Here is a 19,875-nt window from a genome sequence, read left to right as displayed (position 1 = left end):
CGATGGGATGGCTTGGAGAATCTAGGGCTTTTGCGACTTGACAACCTCTTGCTTGCTTTCCAGCACTTGGGACTCTCGGTTGGTTGGTTTTTTCCAGACAATTCCTGCTGCTTACTTGCTCAAAACTGGTCTCAGTTGATTCACCAAGCGCATATGGGTGGAAGTGCTGAGTTCAGGGTTTGTTTTAAAATTCCCATTGATGGAAGTTCTGTGGGTGGCTTGATCTGACCTCTGTGCTTGAAGTTACTTGAAAGTGGATATTTAACTGGAATACTCTTCTCTTCCCAAAGTGTTCAATGTTGACCACTTTGTTAATAAGCAAGTAGGGGGAGATCATTGGATCTCTTGCTCCTGTGCTAGGGTGACTTGCCATACTGATTGTCAGATCTCTGGCCTGTCTATCTTGTGTATAGTTAGTGCAGAAACTATAACTGACATCTAAAACAAATCTGGCCAGGTCATCCAACCAAACCCACCATTAAGTTCTGTACAGCAGAGCTCTGTCACTAACCGAAGGGGCCCCTCCAGGGCTCTGTTTTGCCAAGCTCCAAACTTTACTTGTCGTTTGGGGTCATCGAGCTGCAGTGGGGTGGAAGGAAACCACTGCAATGGGGTAAGGTGGAGCCAATGATCTTCCTCACATAAATCTAAAGATGACTTCAGTATTCATCACACGGTGACAGAAGAAACAAGTGCAAACTTGTATGTGTTCAATAGCTCCCAGACTGATCCAGCTTGTTCAAGTGCAGACAATTAGCATGTTCAGTGAGTGACAAGTATGTGATTGACATGCATGTGTGAATCAGCTTCATAAGTTAAAGCTGCTGCTTGCTGTGGCTGAAGCTCTTGCCTAATAGCATTCTTTGGGTGCCTATCAGAACAGGCTTATGGGAACAGGCTTATCGCTTTAATTATTGACTGATGGTGCTCTAGGTGGAGTGCCTGCCTCTTACCTTTTTAAGTGCTTACTGTGCCATCTCCCAGAATGCACAACCCAGCTGCAAGAAACTGCATCCCAGAAATATAGGCAACAAATGGAGGAAGTGAAAGATTGCAACCAAAAAACCACTACACCTCTGGGCTAAGAAAGGGGGGCAGGGGCAATATGTTAGAAGATAAGAGTTGGCAGAGGCTGTAGTTCATCTGGGCAATGGCCCAGTTATAGTAGGCTTTGGGCTGACTGATCCTAAACAAGTAGGAAGTGAGAGGTTTAAAAAAAAAAGCCGCAGCTGCTCCACACGTGACGTGTCTTCGTGTAGTGGTTGAGTAAATGCCAAAGTGATAGTGTCTGCGGCTTTCCTTTCTGCACACAGGTTATCTGCATAGGAAAAGCATGCGTCAGAAGTGGCCCTGTGATCTTGTAGAAATGGCGCTTGGAGAGCAGGGTAGAGCATGGACTGCACAGGAGGGCCAAGGTGGAGATGTCGTCTCTCCTATGCTCAGCATTATGAGCTTCTGCTGCTTGCAGAGGGAGGTAATGGACATCAGTGTATAAGCGTGCCAGGATCTTCCCTGTCACTCTTCTACAGTGATAAGTAGGAGATTAGACAAGTTGTGCTTCTCTGCAAACCGGCATTGCTAAGGGAGGCTCTCCAGAGACACCAAAAAGCTTACGAAAGAGGAAGAACCTGAAGGAAGTGGGAGAGCAAAAGCCATGACTTGTCATAAAACTTCCCGTGACCATTATGTAAGTAAATTAGAACATCTGACAGCAGCCCTAGTATGGGTTTGCTCTCCTTTGTGGGGAGAAATGCCCCAGCATTACTCTCTTATCGCTTTTCATAAGCTTTTGAATCTATGGGCACTTCTAAACGCATTTAAAATAATAGGGGAAGGCAACCCTACTTCTCCAACTCAGCAGGATTGGTGGAGGTGAGCCCAACCTTTTTCCAAAATGCTGGGTAGTGTAGCATGGTGGGCACTGATGCTCTGTACCCATGGTAAGTGCATGAATTAGATGCTAGATGGTGCATTCCTTTAGTCTTTGCAGGCCCACCAAGGAGGAAGGAAGAAGGGCTGGTTAAAAGATCTGTGTCCTGGACTTTCCCAAAACTATCCTAGATTTTACAGATAACATGATGTTTCCTTAGGTGGGGGTAGTGGGAGACAAGCTGGGTCATGTCCAAGCCTGTCACGCTGTGTTCGCCTTCTAGGTGAGTCTCAGAAAAGTGAGCAAGGCCCCATAATAGAACAAACCTTCCAGCTGGGCTCTGTAGGCCCTACCTGGGTTGAAGGCAGGAAACTGGAGAGCATGGATTCCTCATCTGCCCTCATGAGGAAGCAATTCCTCGAGCTCACGGCGGAGTTGGGCAGAGGATAAGAGCAGCAGGGACATGACAGAACAGGCCTTTTCCTCTACTAACCAGAAAGTTTGCCGAGGCTTCAGTGCATACAAGACCACGCAAAGGCTCTGCCTAGGATGCATCATCTCTGCAGGGCAAAGCTGGTGCACAAAACTCTCTGAAGCTCCAGTTGCAGCAAACATATGGAGGGCTGTTGCACTCACACCTCATTATATTTCTGCATATAGTAGAAATGAGCAATGCTAAGGACTTCTGTCCTGCAGTTATTGTTGAAAGAACAGCCACCTAGTGACTTCTGTATCTCATCTGGTCTGGTTAGACCACTTCCTGGTTATTAGGGAACTGTTTGAGTTTGAAGGCAAGGTTGATGTGGACTTCCTGGTTATTAGGGAACTGTTTGAGTTTGAAGGTAAGGTTGATGTGGACTTAAGCAGGAGAAACCTTGATTCCACAAGTTGCCTGGTTTATAGCCACCCATCAAGTAATGCAAAAACTTAGCCAGGTGTCCAATGAAATTGAATTGAATGTTTCTTTAGGGCTCATAGCTGGAAAACCCTCTTCTTTGGGGAAACAGCTTCACTGTGTCCCAATTCCAGCTCCTCATTCCTCCCATTTCACAGACAGCGCATGAGCAACTTCAGGCAAGGCCCTATGTAAAGATCTGACTTCCAGCCTCCTTCCCAGAAGCAGGCCTGGAAATCCCCATCAGAAAGGTCCCTCCCCGCCAGAGGGAAAGAATTATTTCGGATACACAAGACAAGCGGACCCTTAGTAAATTGACAGTTGAAAGCAGAACTTGACCTTCCTGTGGATGGCCTCTGTCCATTTGTGCAAGTTGCCACCAGCCTTCAAGAGGAGATGAGAAAACAACACCAGAGTGTGAACTCCTTCAGGAGGGGAACTGCCAGATTCTTCAAGGCTTGTTGGAACTGGAGATATTATTAAATGCAGCGGAGAACACACAGGCTGCCAGAAATGCAAACTCTCTGCTCTCAAAGGGGGACTACAATAGTTAGCCTTTGCCTGATCTGCCATTGTCCATCGGGTCAGTCCTCCCGCTGCTTGTCTTGGCCTGTCTTCCCTCTGTCCAGGGCTTTTCACTGGGTGCTTCTGAACCCTGGTCTCTACAAGGTTCTGCAGAAAGAACTCTGCACAGAGAGGTCAATAATTTTGCTTCCAATTTTGGAAGCTCCCTCTTCTTCTATAGTGGAGAATGGAAGTTGGGAAGTTTAACAGCAATTATCATTTGTATAGCTTAGTCCATAGTAGTTTCCTCAGGTCGTCTCTACAACAATCCAGCAAGGCTGACCAGTGCCGTTAATCAAATAACATAGATAAGGACGGAGAAGCTGCAAGAAGAATGACTTGCCTTAGCCACTCAATGAAATCATAGCTGGTGTGAGATTTGAACTGTCCAGATCACAGAGGATAAGAAAGCATGATTTCCCCTTTCCACTCATTCCCATTAAACCCACCTATTCCTAGCTTGAAGAACAGCTTTCTGAATGTAAGGCAAGAAAGAGAAATGAATGTATAGTTCCACCGGATGTGTGCAGATGCAATTAATCTTTCATCCATTTTTCTCCCAGTTGCTCACAGCATTTCCAACTCTTGTGACAATAAAACAGAAAGAAAATTACAAGATGTGTTTGAGTAGAGAGGAAGGGCTGGAGAAGGTGTTCATCCAAAATTATGCCCATAGCTGCCTCTTGACGCTCATCCGTCAACCTCTGACAGTTTGACAACCAAGAAAATGTAATAATCCCATGACAAAAGCAGAACCCGGGAAGCAACTGTGCAGAAAGAATTTGAGCCTGGTTGCGGCTCTCCCAGGTTTTTCATACAAGCCTCTCCCCAGAACTTTTAACCAAAAATATCAGGGACCAAACCTGTCTTTTGAATAAAGGTTTTAGCCCCACCCTCGGGCTTTCCTTGGCAGGTCTCTCTCTGCAGCAGGCAGATATGGCAAGGCTATCCTGGGTGTGCAGGCCTGCCTAAGCATCCTTCCCCTCTGAGAACTCTTCACCCGTTTTCTTATTCTGGGGAAAGTGGATGGATCCTTTTGGTTGCCGACTAATTGTATCAGCTCAGCAGCACGCAGGGCTCTCTGAAGCAGCAATAATTGGCATTTTGCACATTCTGCAGATTCCAGAAGTCCTCCATGACAAATATAAACCTGCCACAAAATAGCAGAGCACATTCTTCATCCTGGGTTCCTCAAGGGAGTGCCTGTTCACTGTTCTCTTACTAGAGGTGTATATTTGTGAAGCAAATGTGGTCTGCTAGGGGTATTTCTTGGAGCAGCTGGTGGCTGGAATAAGATGGAGGCATACTGTGACTTTCAAATCTTCCTTTCTAGCATGTGAATTGTGTTTTTCATGAGCAGCTGATCCAAAGGGCCAGAGGCACACAGCCCAGGCATGGCTTGCAGATCCGCAAATTTCTAGACAAAGCTGGGAGAGTTGCAGACAAATTACCATCCCCATAAAACCTTCTTCAAGGGGTGCTTGTAGTAGCCCATTCCACCACGAAGTGCAGGCATCTGGCACACCAAACATGCTGAGCAGAGATTAAAAGCAATGTAAATTAAGACAGCAAGAAGGAGTGTTGGATAGTGAGGAATCCCTTCTGGGAAACAATGGGGAGGCATGGTTGGTTGTGATCAACCATCATGCTTTGATAAAAGGACTAGCTGAGACACCCACATACACAGACGTTATGCTGAGCAGCACACAGACTTTCAAGATCTGAGAAAAACAAACAGGTTTTTTTAAATAAAAAGGTATGTGACATGGTGCCAGACTTTGAGATCAGAGAGAGGTGTGTCACTGGTCATTAGGCATGCCAGGGACACTAGCCAACAACACTTGCTCAACTACTATCTCCACAATAGTTACAAATCTGGCAGATTTTTGTTTTTTTGCTAAGAGGAGGGAAGTGGTTAGTTTGGAAAGTCTGGGAAGTGCTGGGAAACTCCCAACTGGGAGTTTCTGCACCACAGCCTTGGCATTGGTTGTGGCACCAAAACAGTATTTGCTTTTCAGGTGTGTATTTCAGCCAAGAAATCGGTCGTATTCTTAATGCACTGAGTGACTTCCCCTCCCTTGTACAAGGTCAGGAGAATAGAGGCCGCTCCCTGAGGCAGGAACAAACAGAGCCTGCAGGTCCGGACTGGGCTGGAGTTAGAAGAATAGAAAGGCCTGGAAGCCAGGAACTGTGAATCTTTGATTACCTGAATTTCCTGAGTTGATAAAAAGGAGGATTGGTGGATGGGGGTGGGGAGAGAGATAGAGCAGGGCCAGATCTACATTTTGTGGAAGTGAGCCAAAGTTAAAAAACGACACCCCCACATTATATACCTATTCTCCCCCTATATATCCGTAGATAATCAACAACTCTTTTAAACAATATTGTGGTAACTTCTGTGAATTGTTAATGAATAATTACACTTTTGCATTACCTTATCCATCTATGATCTATTAATTCCTCCTAGAATTCCTTTGGTTTTGAAGAGCAAGGCTTGCCATAGCCAGACATATGTCAGATGTTAGGAAATCACCCCAGAAGTATGACGAGAGTCATTCCATGTTAAGAATGCTGGGAGGGAGGGGAGCAAGTGAAGGCTGGGTTCTTCTAAAACAAGATCTCTTGCAAGCTCAAGCTGTCAATATCCCAGCAGGATGGAATTGTGGTAGAGAATTCATTCTGATGGGGCAAATAGTGGCAAATTCCTCTAAGGAAGGGAGTCCACTATGCAAATAAAGGAAATAGATTTGTAGTCTTTATTCTCAGTCCTGTTGTTGGACCTCCAGAGAAAATGTTTGGTCACTGTGTGAGACAGGATGCTGGACTAGATAGGCCACTGGTTTGATCCAGCAGAGCTCTCTTAACGTTCTTTTATTTATTTTTAGAAGAAGAAAAAGAATAGTTGGATTTATATCCCCCAGTGGCGTTCCTGCCTAGGGACAGGGGGTACCCTCTGTCCCCGGGCGCCCCCATTTGGTCACGTGGGGGGGGGGCGCCAACATTTCAGGGTCGTTTGTGTGTTTTTAAAGTTTTTAAGTGTTTTTTCATGTTCCGGCCTGCAGCGGGCACAATTTTAAGGCTAGTGGCACCAAAATTTCAGGGTACCATCCAGAGACTGTCCTGATGATACCACGCAAATTTGGTGATGTTTGGTTCAGGGGAAGCAAAGTTATGGACCCCCAAAGGGGGTGCCCCATCCCCATTGTTTTCAATGGGAGCTAACCTGAGATGGGGGCTACCCATTTGAGGGACCATAGCTTTGGTCCCCCTGAAGACCTAACTTCAGTCCTAACTTGGGTGGCATCATAAGAATTGTTAATCAGATAATACCCCGAAATTTTATGCCACTAGCTTTAAATGGTTGATTCCTTCCAGGCACCTCAAGAAATTTGCTCAAGATTCTAGCTTTGTAGTGACTTTGTTCCATTGCAGCCACATGGGGAATTTCTGAGTGTGTAGGCAGGTTGCACATTTTTGAAGATAGAGATTGCACCAGATTCTTCAGGGTGGCTCCAGGAGGGTCTCCTTGGTATCAGCATTCAGAGCTTGGAGACCTTTGCTTCTGGGGGTTCAATTTTATGGGCTTTCAGCAAGCTTATTTTGTTTCCCCGCTCCTGCACATTAAAGCCTGTGGGCTGAGTTCTCTCAGAACTCTCTCACCCCCCCCCCCCCCCCCCACTTCCAGCAAAGCTCACCAAGCTTGGATGTTATTATTGCTGCCTCTTGGAACCACCTTGGAAAAGTCTGGCACCTCTATCTTCAAAAATGTGTGGTTAGCGCTTACACACTCAGAGATTCCTCAGAATCTGTTAGGCTCTTCAGCAAGTTCTGTGGTGGATTCTTCACGGGGTTTTCTGTTATGCTCCAGATGGTTTCAGTGGTTGAGGCTTCAACACAGGGAGGCACCCGTGGTAGGGATCCTGCTCTGGCTGGGGGCATTTCCTGGGCTGCTGGTGTAAGTCTCCCAGCGAACCAGCCACCATAAAATGCGTGTGGAAGAGGAAAATGCCGTGGGCACTGTGCTGAAGCAGAACCCGATGCCCGGCAGCATTCGCCCATCACAAGCACACCTTAGCAAAGTTGGCTGGTTCCTTTCAGGAGACTCACACCAGCAGCCCTGCAGGAAATAAGTGCCCCCCACCAGAACAAGACCCCTACCACATGGTTCTCCCATTGAAACCCCTCTACCACAGCACCAGCTGGGCATAAATAGAAAGTCTGCTGAAGTCTATGGTGGGAAAAATAATGTTTCCCACCACAGAACTTGCTGGAAGGAGCCTGGCAGATTCTGGGGAATTCCTGAGTGTGCAAGCACTGACCACACACATTTTGGTAGAAGATAGAGGCACCAGACTTTCAAGGTGGCTCCAAGAGGTCTTGAGTAATAGCATCCAAGCTTGGTGAGAGCTTTGCTTTTGGGGGTGGGTGGGGGCGCTGAGAAGTTCTTGAGAGAACTCAGCCAGCAGGCTGCAAGTGCAGGAGGGTGGAAACAAAATAAGCCTTTTGGGGGCTCATAAAATTGGACCCTCAGAAGCCAAGCTCTCCAAGCCCGGATGCTATTACCAGGAGGGCTTCCTGGAGCCAACTCTGAAAGTCTGCGCCTCTATCTTCAAAAAAAAATGTGCAGCCTGCCCCCCAGAAATTCCCTCATTAGCTACAATGCACAAAAGTCACTGCAAAACAAGAAATCTTGGGCAAATTTCTTGGGGTGCGTGGAAGGGATGTATTTTTAAAGCTAGTGACACCAAAATTTCAGGGTATCATCTGTTAACTATTCTTATGATGCCACCTGCTTGGTGAAGTTAGGTTCAGGAGGACTAAAGTTATGGTCCCTCAAATGGGTAGCCCTATCTCAGGTTAGGCTCCCATTGGAAAACAATGGGGTATGGGGGCATTCCATTTGGGCGTCCAGAACTTTGCTGCCCCTGAACCAAACATTGCCAAACTCAGGTGGTATCATCAGGGCAGTCTCTGGATGATGCCCTGAAACCATGGTGCCACTAACTTTAAAAATGTGCTCCCTGCAGGCCAAAACATCACAAAAAATACCCCTAAAAGCCCAAATACCTTGTGCATTCATGCATCTGTTCATATTTGGTAGGGACATAATCGGACAATTTTTGTCCCATCGTGCCTAAATTTGCCCAGATTCCAGCCGAATCTGCTATTTGTTTCATTCTGGAATCTCCAACCCCCAAAAGTGATGCTGTTTCAGGGTGGGGGAGCCTCTGCCCCCAAACAAAGCATCACTTTCAATTTAGTTTAATCAGGGACCCCAGATTCTCCCTTTAAGGTAGATTTAAAAGAAGAATCTGAGCTCCCTAGTTTAAACACCATTGAAAGTGATGCTGTTTGGGGGTGGATTTCAGTGGAGGTGTTTTGTGAGAGATGATGCTGACATTTGTTTGGTAAATGTTCTGCTGGGGGTGATTTGTGAGAGATTTACATGCTTAATACCCACTTGCACTGGCTTGGAGTTGTTTCTCAGGCTAACAACCTACCTCATAGGGTTGTTGTGATTAGGAAATTAGGAAAAGAGTTGGTGGGGAGAGAGCCATGTATGTTTTAATGGGAGTGGGAGGTGTTTTGTGAGCTGGTACAAAAATCATTGTTTGGTCATGGTGGGGGAGGGTGGCCGTCCATACGCCGGGCGGGGGGGGCACCAAACTCAGGTTTTGTCCCCGGGCAGCAGTTTGCCTAGGTACGCCCCTGATATCCCCCCTTTCTCTCCTATAACACCCTGTGAGGTAGGTGGGGCTGAGAGAGCTCAGAAGAACTGTGACTAGCCCAAGGTCACCCAGCTGGCATGTGTTGGAGTGCACAGGCTAATCTGAATTCCCCAGATAAGCCTCCGCAGCTCAAGAAGCAGAGCGGGGAATCAAACTCGGTTCCTCCAGATTAGAGTACACCTGCTCTTAACCACTACTCCACCGCTGCTTTTATTTTATATTTTATATTTATTAGACACCCTCCCCTGAAGGGCTCAGGGTGGCATACAACAATAAAAGCATAATAACAATTATAGAACATTAAAACCAACAACAACAAAATTAATTATAAAAACAGTATCCCAGAATTTTTTTGTAAAACTCAGATGGCGATTTATTTCTTATGTCAATAAAAATGGCATGTTGACAGCTTTTTTACATTTCTTCATTGTCTTCTAGAATAGTGTCGCCCACGCTGGTCTTGGATCTGGAACTGGTCTTGAATCTGGAAGTCCCAGGTTCAGCTCACTACTCTGCTATGCAAGCTTGCTGAGTAACCTTGAGCCAGCCTCATATTCTCAGCCTAACCTCCTTCTCAGGATAAAATGGAGAAGGGAAGACTGAAAGATGCCAACTTGAGCTCCTTGCAGGAAGGACAAGTACTTTAAAAGTACTACACTGATAAAGAATGACAAGGTGTTTCACCTCTAGACTGGTGATTAAAACAAACAACTTCAGTTTTAGCACAAAGCTAATGGAAAAACAATTTGATTCCTACAGGCGCCTTACATATTGGTTAAACTGTATGTTGAATAAGGAATAGTGTGGAGAAAACACATCCCATCTTACAAAAATGATCTGGTTTCGTCATTCTGCTGAAGGTATGAAGGGTGAAAGAAAATGTCTTCTACAGATCTGGCCTGAATAACCCACCCCTTCTCATTCTCACGCAAGAATGTCCAAAACATCTGGTTTGTGGCTGGGGTGCCTGAGGCAGATATCAATGTGCATGAATAAACCACATCTCATCTTAGCCCTAACCTGCCCTACCTTGCTCAGACACCATGGCAAACCTGTGATAAAACTCTCACAGGTGAGATCTTTGGACAAGTTTACTTCTGAAATACCCTCTCACCAGACAAACTAATAATGTTAGGAATAGTGGAAGGCAGTCGGCAAACATGAGACTGACTGACGCCATCAAGGATGCCACAGTCCTCCATTTACAAGACCCAAATGTTTTTGGAGGTCATCAATTCATAGGGTTGCCATAAGTTGGGAGTGACTTTGCCCATAATGCACACAGGTCAAACCCAGTCTGAATGCTCCCTAGAAGCTAAAATGACCGAGATGAGGCTATTGTATTTTGGTCACATTGTGAGAAGACAAGACTCTCTCGAAAAGATAATAATGCTAGGAAAAGTGGAAGGCAACAGGAAAAGAGGCAGACCCAACATGAGATGAACTGATTCAATCAAGGAAGAAGAAGAAGAGTTTGGATTTATATCCCCCTTTCTCTCCTGCAGGAGACTCAAAGGGGCTTACAATCTCCTTGCCCTTCCCCCCTCACAACAAACACCCTGTGAGGTGGGTGGGGCTGAGAGAGCTCCGAGAAGCTGTGACTAGCCCAAGGTCACCCAGCTGGCGTGTGTGGGAGTGCACAGGCTAATCTGAATTCCCCAGATAAGCCTTCACAGCTCAGGCGGCAGAGCGGGGAATCAAACCCGGTTCCTCCAGATTAGATACATGAGCTCTTAACCTCCTACGCCACTGCTGCTATGTCTCACAGAAAGATCTTAGTGGTACGTAATTGTCCAGCAGAAGTGAAAGTAGCGTCTTTCCGTTACTGAAAATAGTCCCAATTCTCTGATAACTTAAAAAAGAAGGTTTTATTTTTTATTAGCAGTTTTGGAAGCTTTGCAGATCATATATTAGAATAGCAGCCGCATCTAGGACTGGTCTACCTCTTGTTAAGCAACGCTGGGCCAACCTGGCATCTGATGCACTATAAATGCTATTTTATCAAAGGTCCATGTTTAATAGTGCACAGAAAGATGTTTTTGATGAAGGCGGCACTTAATTGTAAAGGGGGATGGGAGAACTAACTAGGCACTAGGACCACTGCAGAACATTACACTACAAAGAAGGTCCAGAAAGAAGTGGTGGATTAATTCCAAATCTCCTAAAATCTTCTGGTGAGACAGAGCATAGGATTGCTTCTTCTTCTCTCCCCCCCCCCCCATTTACAGCAGGATCACCTCTTTTTCCCTTCCCCCTCTAGGCACCAAGATTGTCTTTCTCCCCATCTCCAGTTCATGATCTAACAAGATGGCTACACACTGACCCAGTCAGTCAGCAGTTGGACCCTGCTGAAGAAGAGGGAGGCAATGGGGATTGCAATGCACTGGGTACACCAAGGCCTGACTGAGGCCATGAGAATCGAGATTCGGCTGCCCAGTTGAGCTCAACTCAATGTGTAGGCCATGTGCCGAGCACATGCAGCCTCTGCCTCATCATGCTTCTTCCCAGTTGCACAGGTCGCCAGAGGAGGGGCTCCTCATCCTTCTGACCGATGGCTCCTGCTGCCGCTGCTGCACCACTGCACCCTCTCTTCCTGTGCCCAAGGTAGCACCCCCCCCCCTCACCAGAGCCGGCTCTGATGAGGAGTTCCCACCCAGATATATCAGGCCACTTATCAGGCTTTCTCTATAGTGCCATCTTCCCCCTTTTGCAAGCAGGTCTTATAAATTCACTTAGCACCCCTCTCCCAAGTTGAGATTCCTGAGCAGGGCCCTGGGGGAAAACTGCATACCTTAATAGGAAACCTGACAGCAAGCGCTTACCACGCGATGGTTTGTCATTCCAGAAGCAAAACAGGCATTTTTTCTTTCATGACTCATGAGATTGCATGTGTAGGAGAGGATCACATTACAAGTTTGTGCTAGGCCCGGAAAAAATGATGTCTGGGCTCTGCTCTGTGCCAGATGCCTGGCTGGGAGCCCCACATTGGATCATGCCTGTTTTCTCTCCCTCTCCTCAGGGCACCATCCTCAGCTGTATGTGCCAGTGGTATTTATTGCCTTTCTATCGCATGGCAGCAGCATTCAGCTGTGTGTTATGTTTGCACAGTCCAAACTTCCTGGCAAAGGGAAGGGAGTTTTTGGCTGGCCCTTCCTATGATATCTTTGCTCTCACTTCTCAAACTGCCTTGCAGGAGACAATAGCACACCATATGCAATTAGGTTCCTCCTACCTTGGCCCTCCCTCCTTAGGTTAAAAGTGCACCAGGGGCTGCTTTTTACCTGTCTTCTGGGATCCCACATTCTCCTACAAAGGCCCCCAAGACTCTGGCCAGCAAGCCACTCAGCAGAGAAGTGCTGCTATGTTCCTTGCCAGAGATTTGGCTACCACTCATACCAAGACATAGGAGTATGTTCTACCTGCATTGCACTTATTTGGAATAGCCAGAAACCCAATTTGAGCTTCATATTCATGGACACGAGTAGTGGCTGGGTTCTCTAAAACTGGCTCGCTCTAAAATGTGACTTTCTGGCCTACTCAGAACGAAAACTTTATTTGCCACAGCTTTGCACGGGAGTTGCTCCTCTCTCTCTCTCCAGGTACATCGAATCGACTGCAAACCACTGGCCAACAGCCAGTTTGTCCCACAAACATGCCCTCACATGAAGAGACCCATGCACCTCCAAAGGCAGGAAGAGACCAAGAATACGTTCGGGGGAGTGGGGAGCTGACTGCACGAAATGACTACTGCAGCCAGTTTGGAGAAAAGTGACAAGGCCCAGCCTTGCTTCTTGCTGCTTCACTTCCAGTTTCCGGACCATAAAAGCCTCGCTTAGCTCAAGGCTTGGCCAGGAGTCTCATGAAGGGATGGGAGTGATATTTATTTTATTCACACCCCGCCCTTTCCCAGCGGCATTAGGTCCAGGGCGGCGACCAATATCTCCAGCATACACATAAATAGTCTTAAACCCAATACGTATCTATGGAGAGAATTGCAACCAGTGTGGGCCACCACAAGACGCAGTTGACTCAGCAGCATCCTCACGCCTTGCCCCCTTTCGGAGAAGGCCACTCGCTCTCTGCATCCTCACGCGCAGAGGTTTTGGAGCCAGAGGCGGCGGCGCTGCAAGGCTCCCCGAGGAGTCGCCCAGAAGGAGGATCGGCCACGCGTCACCACCCAGGCCAGCTGATGATGGCGCACCTGCTTCACGCTCGCGACTCCCGGGAGGGGCGAGGAGGCGTGGCCCGGGAGACCCCGCCCCCTCTCGGAGAGCATCTCCGGGAGCCGCATGCGGCCGGCGCACGCGCAGGGGAACCGGCCTCTTTGGGGCCCGCCCGGCAGGCGCTGCTGGTCGGCCGCGGGGAGCAGACGCGCATCCGAGCACCGACGGGGTCCTGGTCGGCCGAGTAGGTGCGCTGCCTGCGGGGGCGGCTTTGACAGACGCCCCTGGACAAGGGAATGCGTCCTCCCTCCCTGCATCCCTCGGGGCGGCTGCATCCATCCTGACCCCGCTTAAATTGCTGCTGCCGACGAGGGGGGCGGGTTGAGCGCGCTGGGGTCTCCTGGAGGCGGCGAGGCTAAGGAAAGCCCCTCCTGGGAGACAGGCTGCAAGCGCCCTGCCTCTGCCCTCAGTTGCAATGGGAGAGCGGAGCAGCCTCTGCCCCCAACCTCTAGGCTGGACTCCGCCCTGCGCACCTGCTGCCCGCGTCCCGGACTCTGCGTCGGGGATGCTGGCCTCGGGATGAGGCGGGAAACGCGCATCCTGCGTGCTTCCCCGCGAAAGTGGAGCCTCTGGGGCTGAGGCCCGCCCTTGCGTGCCAGCTCGTTGCCTCCAGCAGAGCTGCGCCTCTCAGACTAGCATCCCATGGAAAGAGGTGAGGAAGCCTCCCTGAGTCGCTCATTCATAGAGCCCCTTAAGAGCCAGGCTATGTTTGGCCGCTCCCTCTCCCAGAGTTGCCCTCATCCTTTTTCTGCCAGGAGAGTGGGGAAGCTGCTCCCAGGTCAGGCCACGTCTTCATCTAAACTCTGTGGGTTTCCTTATTGCAGGCCGCTGCCATGAGCGGAAAGTCGCTGTTGCTGAAGGTGATTCTCCTGGGCGATGGTGGCGTCGGGAAGAGCTCCCTCATGAACCGCTACGTCACCAACAAGTTTGACTCTCAAGCTTTCCACACCATTGGGGTGGAGTTCCTAAACCGTGACTTGGAAGTAGACGGGCGCTTTGTGACCCTCCAGATTTGGGACACTGCAGGCCAGGAGCGCTTCAAGAGCCTGCGGACCCCCTTTTACAGGGGGGCGGACTGCTGCCTGTTGACCTTCAGCGTGGACGACCACCAGAGCTTTGAGAATCTGGGCCACTGGCAGAAGGAGTTTGTCTGTTATGCCAACGTGAAGGATCCCGATCACTTCCCTTTTGTTGTGCTGGGCAACAAGGTAGACAAGGTGGAGAGGCAGGTGACCACCGAAGAAGCCCAAGCCTGGTGCTTGGAAAATGGAAATTACCCCTATCTAGAGACCAGTGCCAAGGACGACACAAACGTGGCCGTGGCCTTTGAGGAAGCTGTTCGGCAGGTGTTGGCCGTGGAGGAGCAGCTGGAGCACTGTATGCTGGGCCACACCATTGACCTTCGCTCCAGTGCCAAGTCGGGGTCTTCGTGCTGTTGAGAGCAGCCGTGCAATGGAAGCCGGATTCATGAACCAGTCACTCCGCAGTAGAGGTTCTGGAGGAGGCCCTTAGAATGCAGCCAGAAAGGGCAGGCAGGTGGCCTGGAGACATGATCTGGAAGTAGCCGTTCCTCTGTCTTAGCATACCTAACATATTGAGCACAACGCCGAATCAAATCGTTATAGTTGTTGCATGGGCCAGATCTGCCAATGAGGTGTGTGTGGCAAGGACAGTAGACCTCCCACAGTTATTTTATCAACTGGAAAATGACCTTCTGCTGCCCTTCAGGATGTTCCTGAAGTTACTGGGAGAAGCCAACAAGAGAGCGGAAAAAAAGAAAAAGGGATCTGATCCAGAGCCCCCCAGCCTTGATTTTCTCTGGCAGTGCTGAGCATATGAGTGACAGCCTGACAGTTTGGCTTTTTAGTATGGGGAGTGAGTGGGAATGAAATAATTGCGTGAGAGAGAGAGTGGTTAGAAAGGGCAGCTTAGGCCTCTGTGTGCCCATGCATGCCCAGAGACACTGTTTGGGGTACAGTTGCCTGTAGTTTTGACGCCTTGCCGTGCTGTGATGGTGGTGTTGCCTGGAGCAGAGGCTAGACACGCTTCCTCTTTCCCACTCAACCTTGCCCTTTTTAGCTTGTGCCCTCTGCCCTGCTATGGGAAGCACCATCCTTCTCGAGCCTTCTGAAACATACTGAACATTTGACAAGGGAGCGTGTGTGTGTGTGTGTGAGAATGAGGCAGCCTATAGGCATAATTCCTGTGTTGTGTGGGAAGGAGATGCTTGCGGTTCCTCCTTGCTTGTCTACCTGGAAGGCAAATCAGATTTTCCTGGCAAGGAATTGGATTCCAGATATGGATCTTGTGTGGTTGTCCCTGTAGCATTTTCCCAGCAGCCTCTTCTCGCTGGTAGGAATAGAAATATTAGGGGTATTTGGAAGATTCCTCAGCAGATGGATTTCTCTGCAGTGTCTGAACAGAGCCCATGCCTTTTCAGGTTAGACAGTGTTTAATTCCCTCCCAAGAGGACTAATTTCTCCTGGAGGAAGGAGTGGGGGCAATTCCGGCTTTCTTCAGAACCTGCGGTTCCAACATTGGTTTGGTCTTGGGCAGGCTGTGATGGGAGAGAAATACTCCAGGCCCCTACTGTATTCCTTCTACACTGTGTTGCAAGGTTTGGGGGCAGCTTTCCAGAGGTGCTTGAAAGTGGCTGAGCTTTAAAGTTCCAGAAGGATAACCATGTTAGCATTTTGTAGTGAACCAGAACAAGTGCCGCCTTATAGACTCTGGAATAACTGTTGTTTGCGTTTAAGGTGCCACCAGACTTCTGTTTTATACAGGAAACTCTGAGTTACAACCCATGAATTGGTGACAGTGCACTTAGATCAGCTGCATTCTCCCCACAGCCTTGAATTACACCTAGCAGCAGTGGAGCAGAAATGCAGCAGCTGTTCAAGCAGAGAATTACCCTGCCAAGGCCCCAGAACAGCTGTGAGGGGTCACAGCCATAAGGGGGCCTCTTCTTGCCATATTTTGCTAAGCAGTGGCTGCAGTTGCTTGGTAGCTTCTAATGTCCCTTCTGTTCTGCTGTGCACAATTAGTGCCATGAATTGGCCATAAAAATGCTGAGTGATAAGTGTGCACCCTCTGCAGGAGATCCTGGAAATTGTAGCCTGTCCTTGCATGGAACAATATGCCTGTAGGTGCAAAGCTGTTGCAATTTTTTTTTTTTGCTTCAAAGGGCTGAGACCAGAGAACTTTTCCTGCTGCAAGTAACTGGCAAACTGCTGTATGTGAACCCTCTACTCCTATCCCAGAGACTGCTGGTCTCTCATCTTCTGCCTTTGCTCTTAGTAATTGATTACCCATTTTAAGTGGTTCAGTCTGGTTGCAATTGGGAGCTGAGCAGGGCTGGTTTCTGAAGTGGCCCAGGTATTGGTGAAGGCAAAACCTCTTTACTTGTAAACCCAGTTGGGTGCTATTGCAACATGTTCAGCCCTCCAGGTTGTGACTTGTGGTGTTTCCCACAAAAGAAAGGGAAGTGACTGCTGTGGTTCTATCTTGGATTCCAGGGATAATGCACAGTATGGGTTGTCTAGAGTGTGCATTGGCAGCACTGGGAAGATGTCCCATCAAGTGAACTGAAGAACGATGAGTGAATACCTTGAGAAGTCAGAAGTATATACTCTGGCAGCTTCAATTACTAGATGTTTCCCTTTATATCCAGATCCAATATTTGGTTGGGCCTGTGTAATTTTTACATTCTTTTTAAAAAAAAAACCCTAGCATTTTTAGTGAGTATTAATTTATTTCAGAGTGCACCTGATGTCTACTGGGAGGCACATGACAGAGGATCTTGCTTTGCAAGGCCTTGTTCCCAATTGCTTGCTTCTTCCCTTCTATTTGACACTTCTGTGGGCACTCCTGCATTTTACAGGAGCCTGGAATGTATGGGGCAAGACTAAGACTTGTTGAAGCCAATAAAATGTGAATGTATTTAAGGGAATGATTAACCTCCTTCCTTGTGTTTTTGTTCATGAAAAGAGCACATGATGCAAATCCATGCCAAACCACAGCCAGTTTCACCAGGTGTGCCTGATGCCCACCTGGAGATCTCTATGGTTGCATCCAAAGCTAGCAGTGGAGTAATCTTAGCTGCCTCCTTCAGTTGAGATTCGTCATGGAAAGAGATTTCTGGGAGATTTTGGGCTCTGGATTCTGGGAAATTTCATGCTCTGGGTACTTCAAGAAGAGAATCTTTTCTGCACAGAAAGGCTGAAGCATCTGGAGCTATTTGGTTTAGAAAAATACATAACTTGGGAAGGAGGGCTTGATAGAGGTTCACATAATTTCATACAGTACATATAAACTGGGTAATGAAAACTATCTCCCATGATACTAGAATATGCAGGCACTGAATGGCACTGATGAGAATAGGCCTTCTGGGACATCTGGTCACTGGAAAACAGCAGTTTTCCACAGGAAAATGTGGGACCAGATGGAGCTCAGATCTGATCTAGTAGGGATTTTCTTATGTTCACTATTCCAAATGGATAATTAATGGGTACATGTGATAAATTAACAAAACTTTAAGACATTATGAATAGTAAAAGAAATCAATTAAAGCCAAATGCGTTTGATCCAATAGTCCTTCCACAGTGGTATAAACTCTTACATACCGTAAAGTAAAATTATGTAAAAAATACAACATTTAGCATTTCTGATCAAGCTCTAAAACACACACAAGAAGTAGTTCATGAACTGGATTACCCCCCTTCGTTATTGGAGTAGATGGGGAATAATTTTTCAAATTGTTATGCCTGGTCTAAATATCTCTTTAAGAAAGGTCACAGTGAACTAAGTTGTGTATGTCCACATTCAGAGCTGTATCTTTCAGCAGTCTGAAAAATGATTCTTGAAGGTCCTCGTCTATTCCGGTAATGAAGGAGGATTAGTTACTGAACTGGCCTTCTTGAACTTGGTCAGAAATGCAGTATTTTGTATTTTAAATCATTTTACCTTATGTTATGTATTTTAACAATTTGTACGACTGAGATGACCTATTGGCTGAAATGTGTTGGTGTAAATGGAATTTTTAAATTATTTGTAATTAACGTTATGATAATGGAGCATGTGCACCCTTTCAGTATCCATTCTGTTATTAGGCTTTTTGTCAATATTCTTGGTTACCTGGTTTCTGTTTTGAAGTTTCCTTCCAGTTTGTTTTGATGTCATTCCTCCTGATGATTTGTACTTTGGTTTGAACAAGGAGGATTGCAGCCACAAGGAGGAGGTTGAATATCAGAGTCTGGAGCTATAAGACGCGACAATCAATGCAGAGTTGAATCTGATGGATACCTCAGCCTGTTTTTGGTAAAACTCCACAACGTAATTGCCAGCTGATCAAAACATCTGAGGCAGATGAAATCCCATTATTCCACTGTAATGGTGTAGACCTTCTTGGCTTGAGCGTCTTTGCTTCTTTCTCATACTTATGTACCCAGATGAGACATCTTTATGCAGTTACATTTCTTACCGAATTGGCTTGTCTTTTTGTCAGTTGAAGAGTGATTAGGTTATCCCTAGGAAGAATTTTACTCTGAATTCACGAGGTTAATCCCACTAAATAATTGGCTCCTGTATTTCTCTCCCTGCACCCCATACCTTCTAGCCATCTGGGTGTTGACTAGACAGCTGAAGGCTGTTGAGCTTTGCTACAGCAGTAGAGCTAAAACTGTAACCTCAAGATATGTTGAATATTTTATTGCATCAGGGCACATTCTGATGCAGGAGACTAGAAGGTGATGAACACAAAAAACATTAATTTATTTGGGATAATTATCCACCTTTTTTTGCCTAAAGGTCCCTGAAGTGCCATGCGGTGTATTCGCATGCAATACTTGCAGCTCTAGGGATCATTCTGTACAGATAGCCATGAGCCCAAAACAGAGTAGGTGTGATTGTCGCTGCTTAAACTAAGAAGCTGTCTGCGTGCTTGCATGAAAGTGACACAGGACAATGTTATCTGTTAAATTTATATTTCTCCATTATGGAATTCAAGATTATGTACTGTGGAGTGAGAAGAGTGATTTGCAGGAGGCCTTCAGTCTGGGCACTGTATGATGTTTCTACTCACCATACCTTGTACCTTCTGGGCCAGTGGACATGCCATTTCTTCTATTTGGACACTGACCTCTTTTCCCTCAGAAACCCTGCTAGTTCTCCTTCAATACTATCTTCTCTGTGCTTGAAGCACAGGAGCCAGACTTGGCTCTGAGAAAGCCATGGCCTTACACACACACACACACACACAAGGCACTATTGAGGTTGCCCCGACCCCCTCCCCCAGGGGGAGCAGCGTGCTTTAGCAGTGAGAGAGCAGACCTTGTTTACATGCCTCGTTCCTGATTCTCAGCTGATCTGAACACCCACAAGGTCCTTTCAGTGTGCAGAAAGAATGGTTGTGGTATGTGGGAGAGCTGTGGACAATGCGCTCAATTGATAGATCCACACGTTCCTACTGACGTGGGTGCTAAGTACAGAAATCAGAGTTGAAAGATGGGATGGGATAGGACAGGACAGGACAGAAGCTGGGCGAAAGGGAGAAGTGTTTTCATTTTGGAGAGGACCTTCAGATTCTCCAGTCACATG

The 19,875-nt window shown here is 47.3% G+C and overlaps 1 protein-coding gene across 3 annotated transcripts; it reads left to right on the top strand.

Moving 5' to 3' along the window:
• Nucleotides 1-13,336: 13,336 nt before the first annotated feature.
• On the top strand, nt 13,337-17,230 carry RAB9B (RAB9B, member RAS oncogene family). Of its 3 annotated transcripts, none has more exons than XM_048513707.1 (2): nt 13,337-13,465; nt 14,106-17,230. In XM_048513707.1, exon 2 carries the CDS (start codon nt 14,115-14,117, stop codon nt 14,718-14,720), a length of 606 nt encoding a protein of 201 aa, XP_048369664.1. In that variant the 5' UTR covers nt 13,337-13,465; nt 14,106-14,114; the 3' UTR covers nt 14,721-17,230. The 3 variants fall into 3 exon arrangements, with proteins under 3 accessions (XP_048369664.1, XP_048369662.1, XP_048369663.1); XM_048513705.1 differs by having other exon boundaries at nt 13,337-13,469; XM_048513706.1 differs by having other exon boundaries at nt 13,337-13,933.
• Nucleotides 17,231-19,875: the final 2,645 nt, after the last annotated feature.

Source organism: Sphaerodactylus townsendi, linkage group LG13 (assembly GCF_021028975.2).
Source record: "Sphaerodactylus townsendi isolate TG3544 linkage group LG13, MPM_Stown_v2.3, whole genome shotgun sequence".
Taxonomy (NCBI): domain Eukaryota; kingdom Metazoa; phylum Chordata; class Lepidosauria; order Squamata; family Sphaerodactylidae; genus Sphaerodactylus; species Sphaerodactylus townsendi.
Note: the sequence above shows the minus strand (reverse complement) of the source record. Positions and strands in the feature narration are given on the sequence as shown.

What these genes read in the sequence shown, in the direction of transcription:
- RAB9B (XM_048513707.1), top strand. Translation starts at nt 14,115, where the DNA reads ATGAGCGGAAAGTCGCTGTTGCTGAAGGTGATTCTCCTGGGCGATGGT.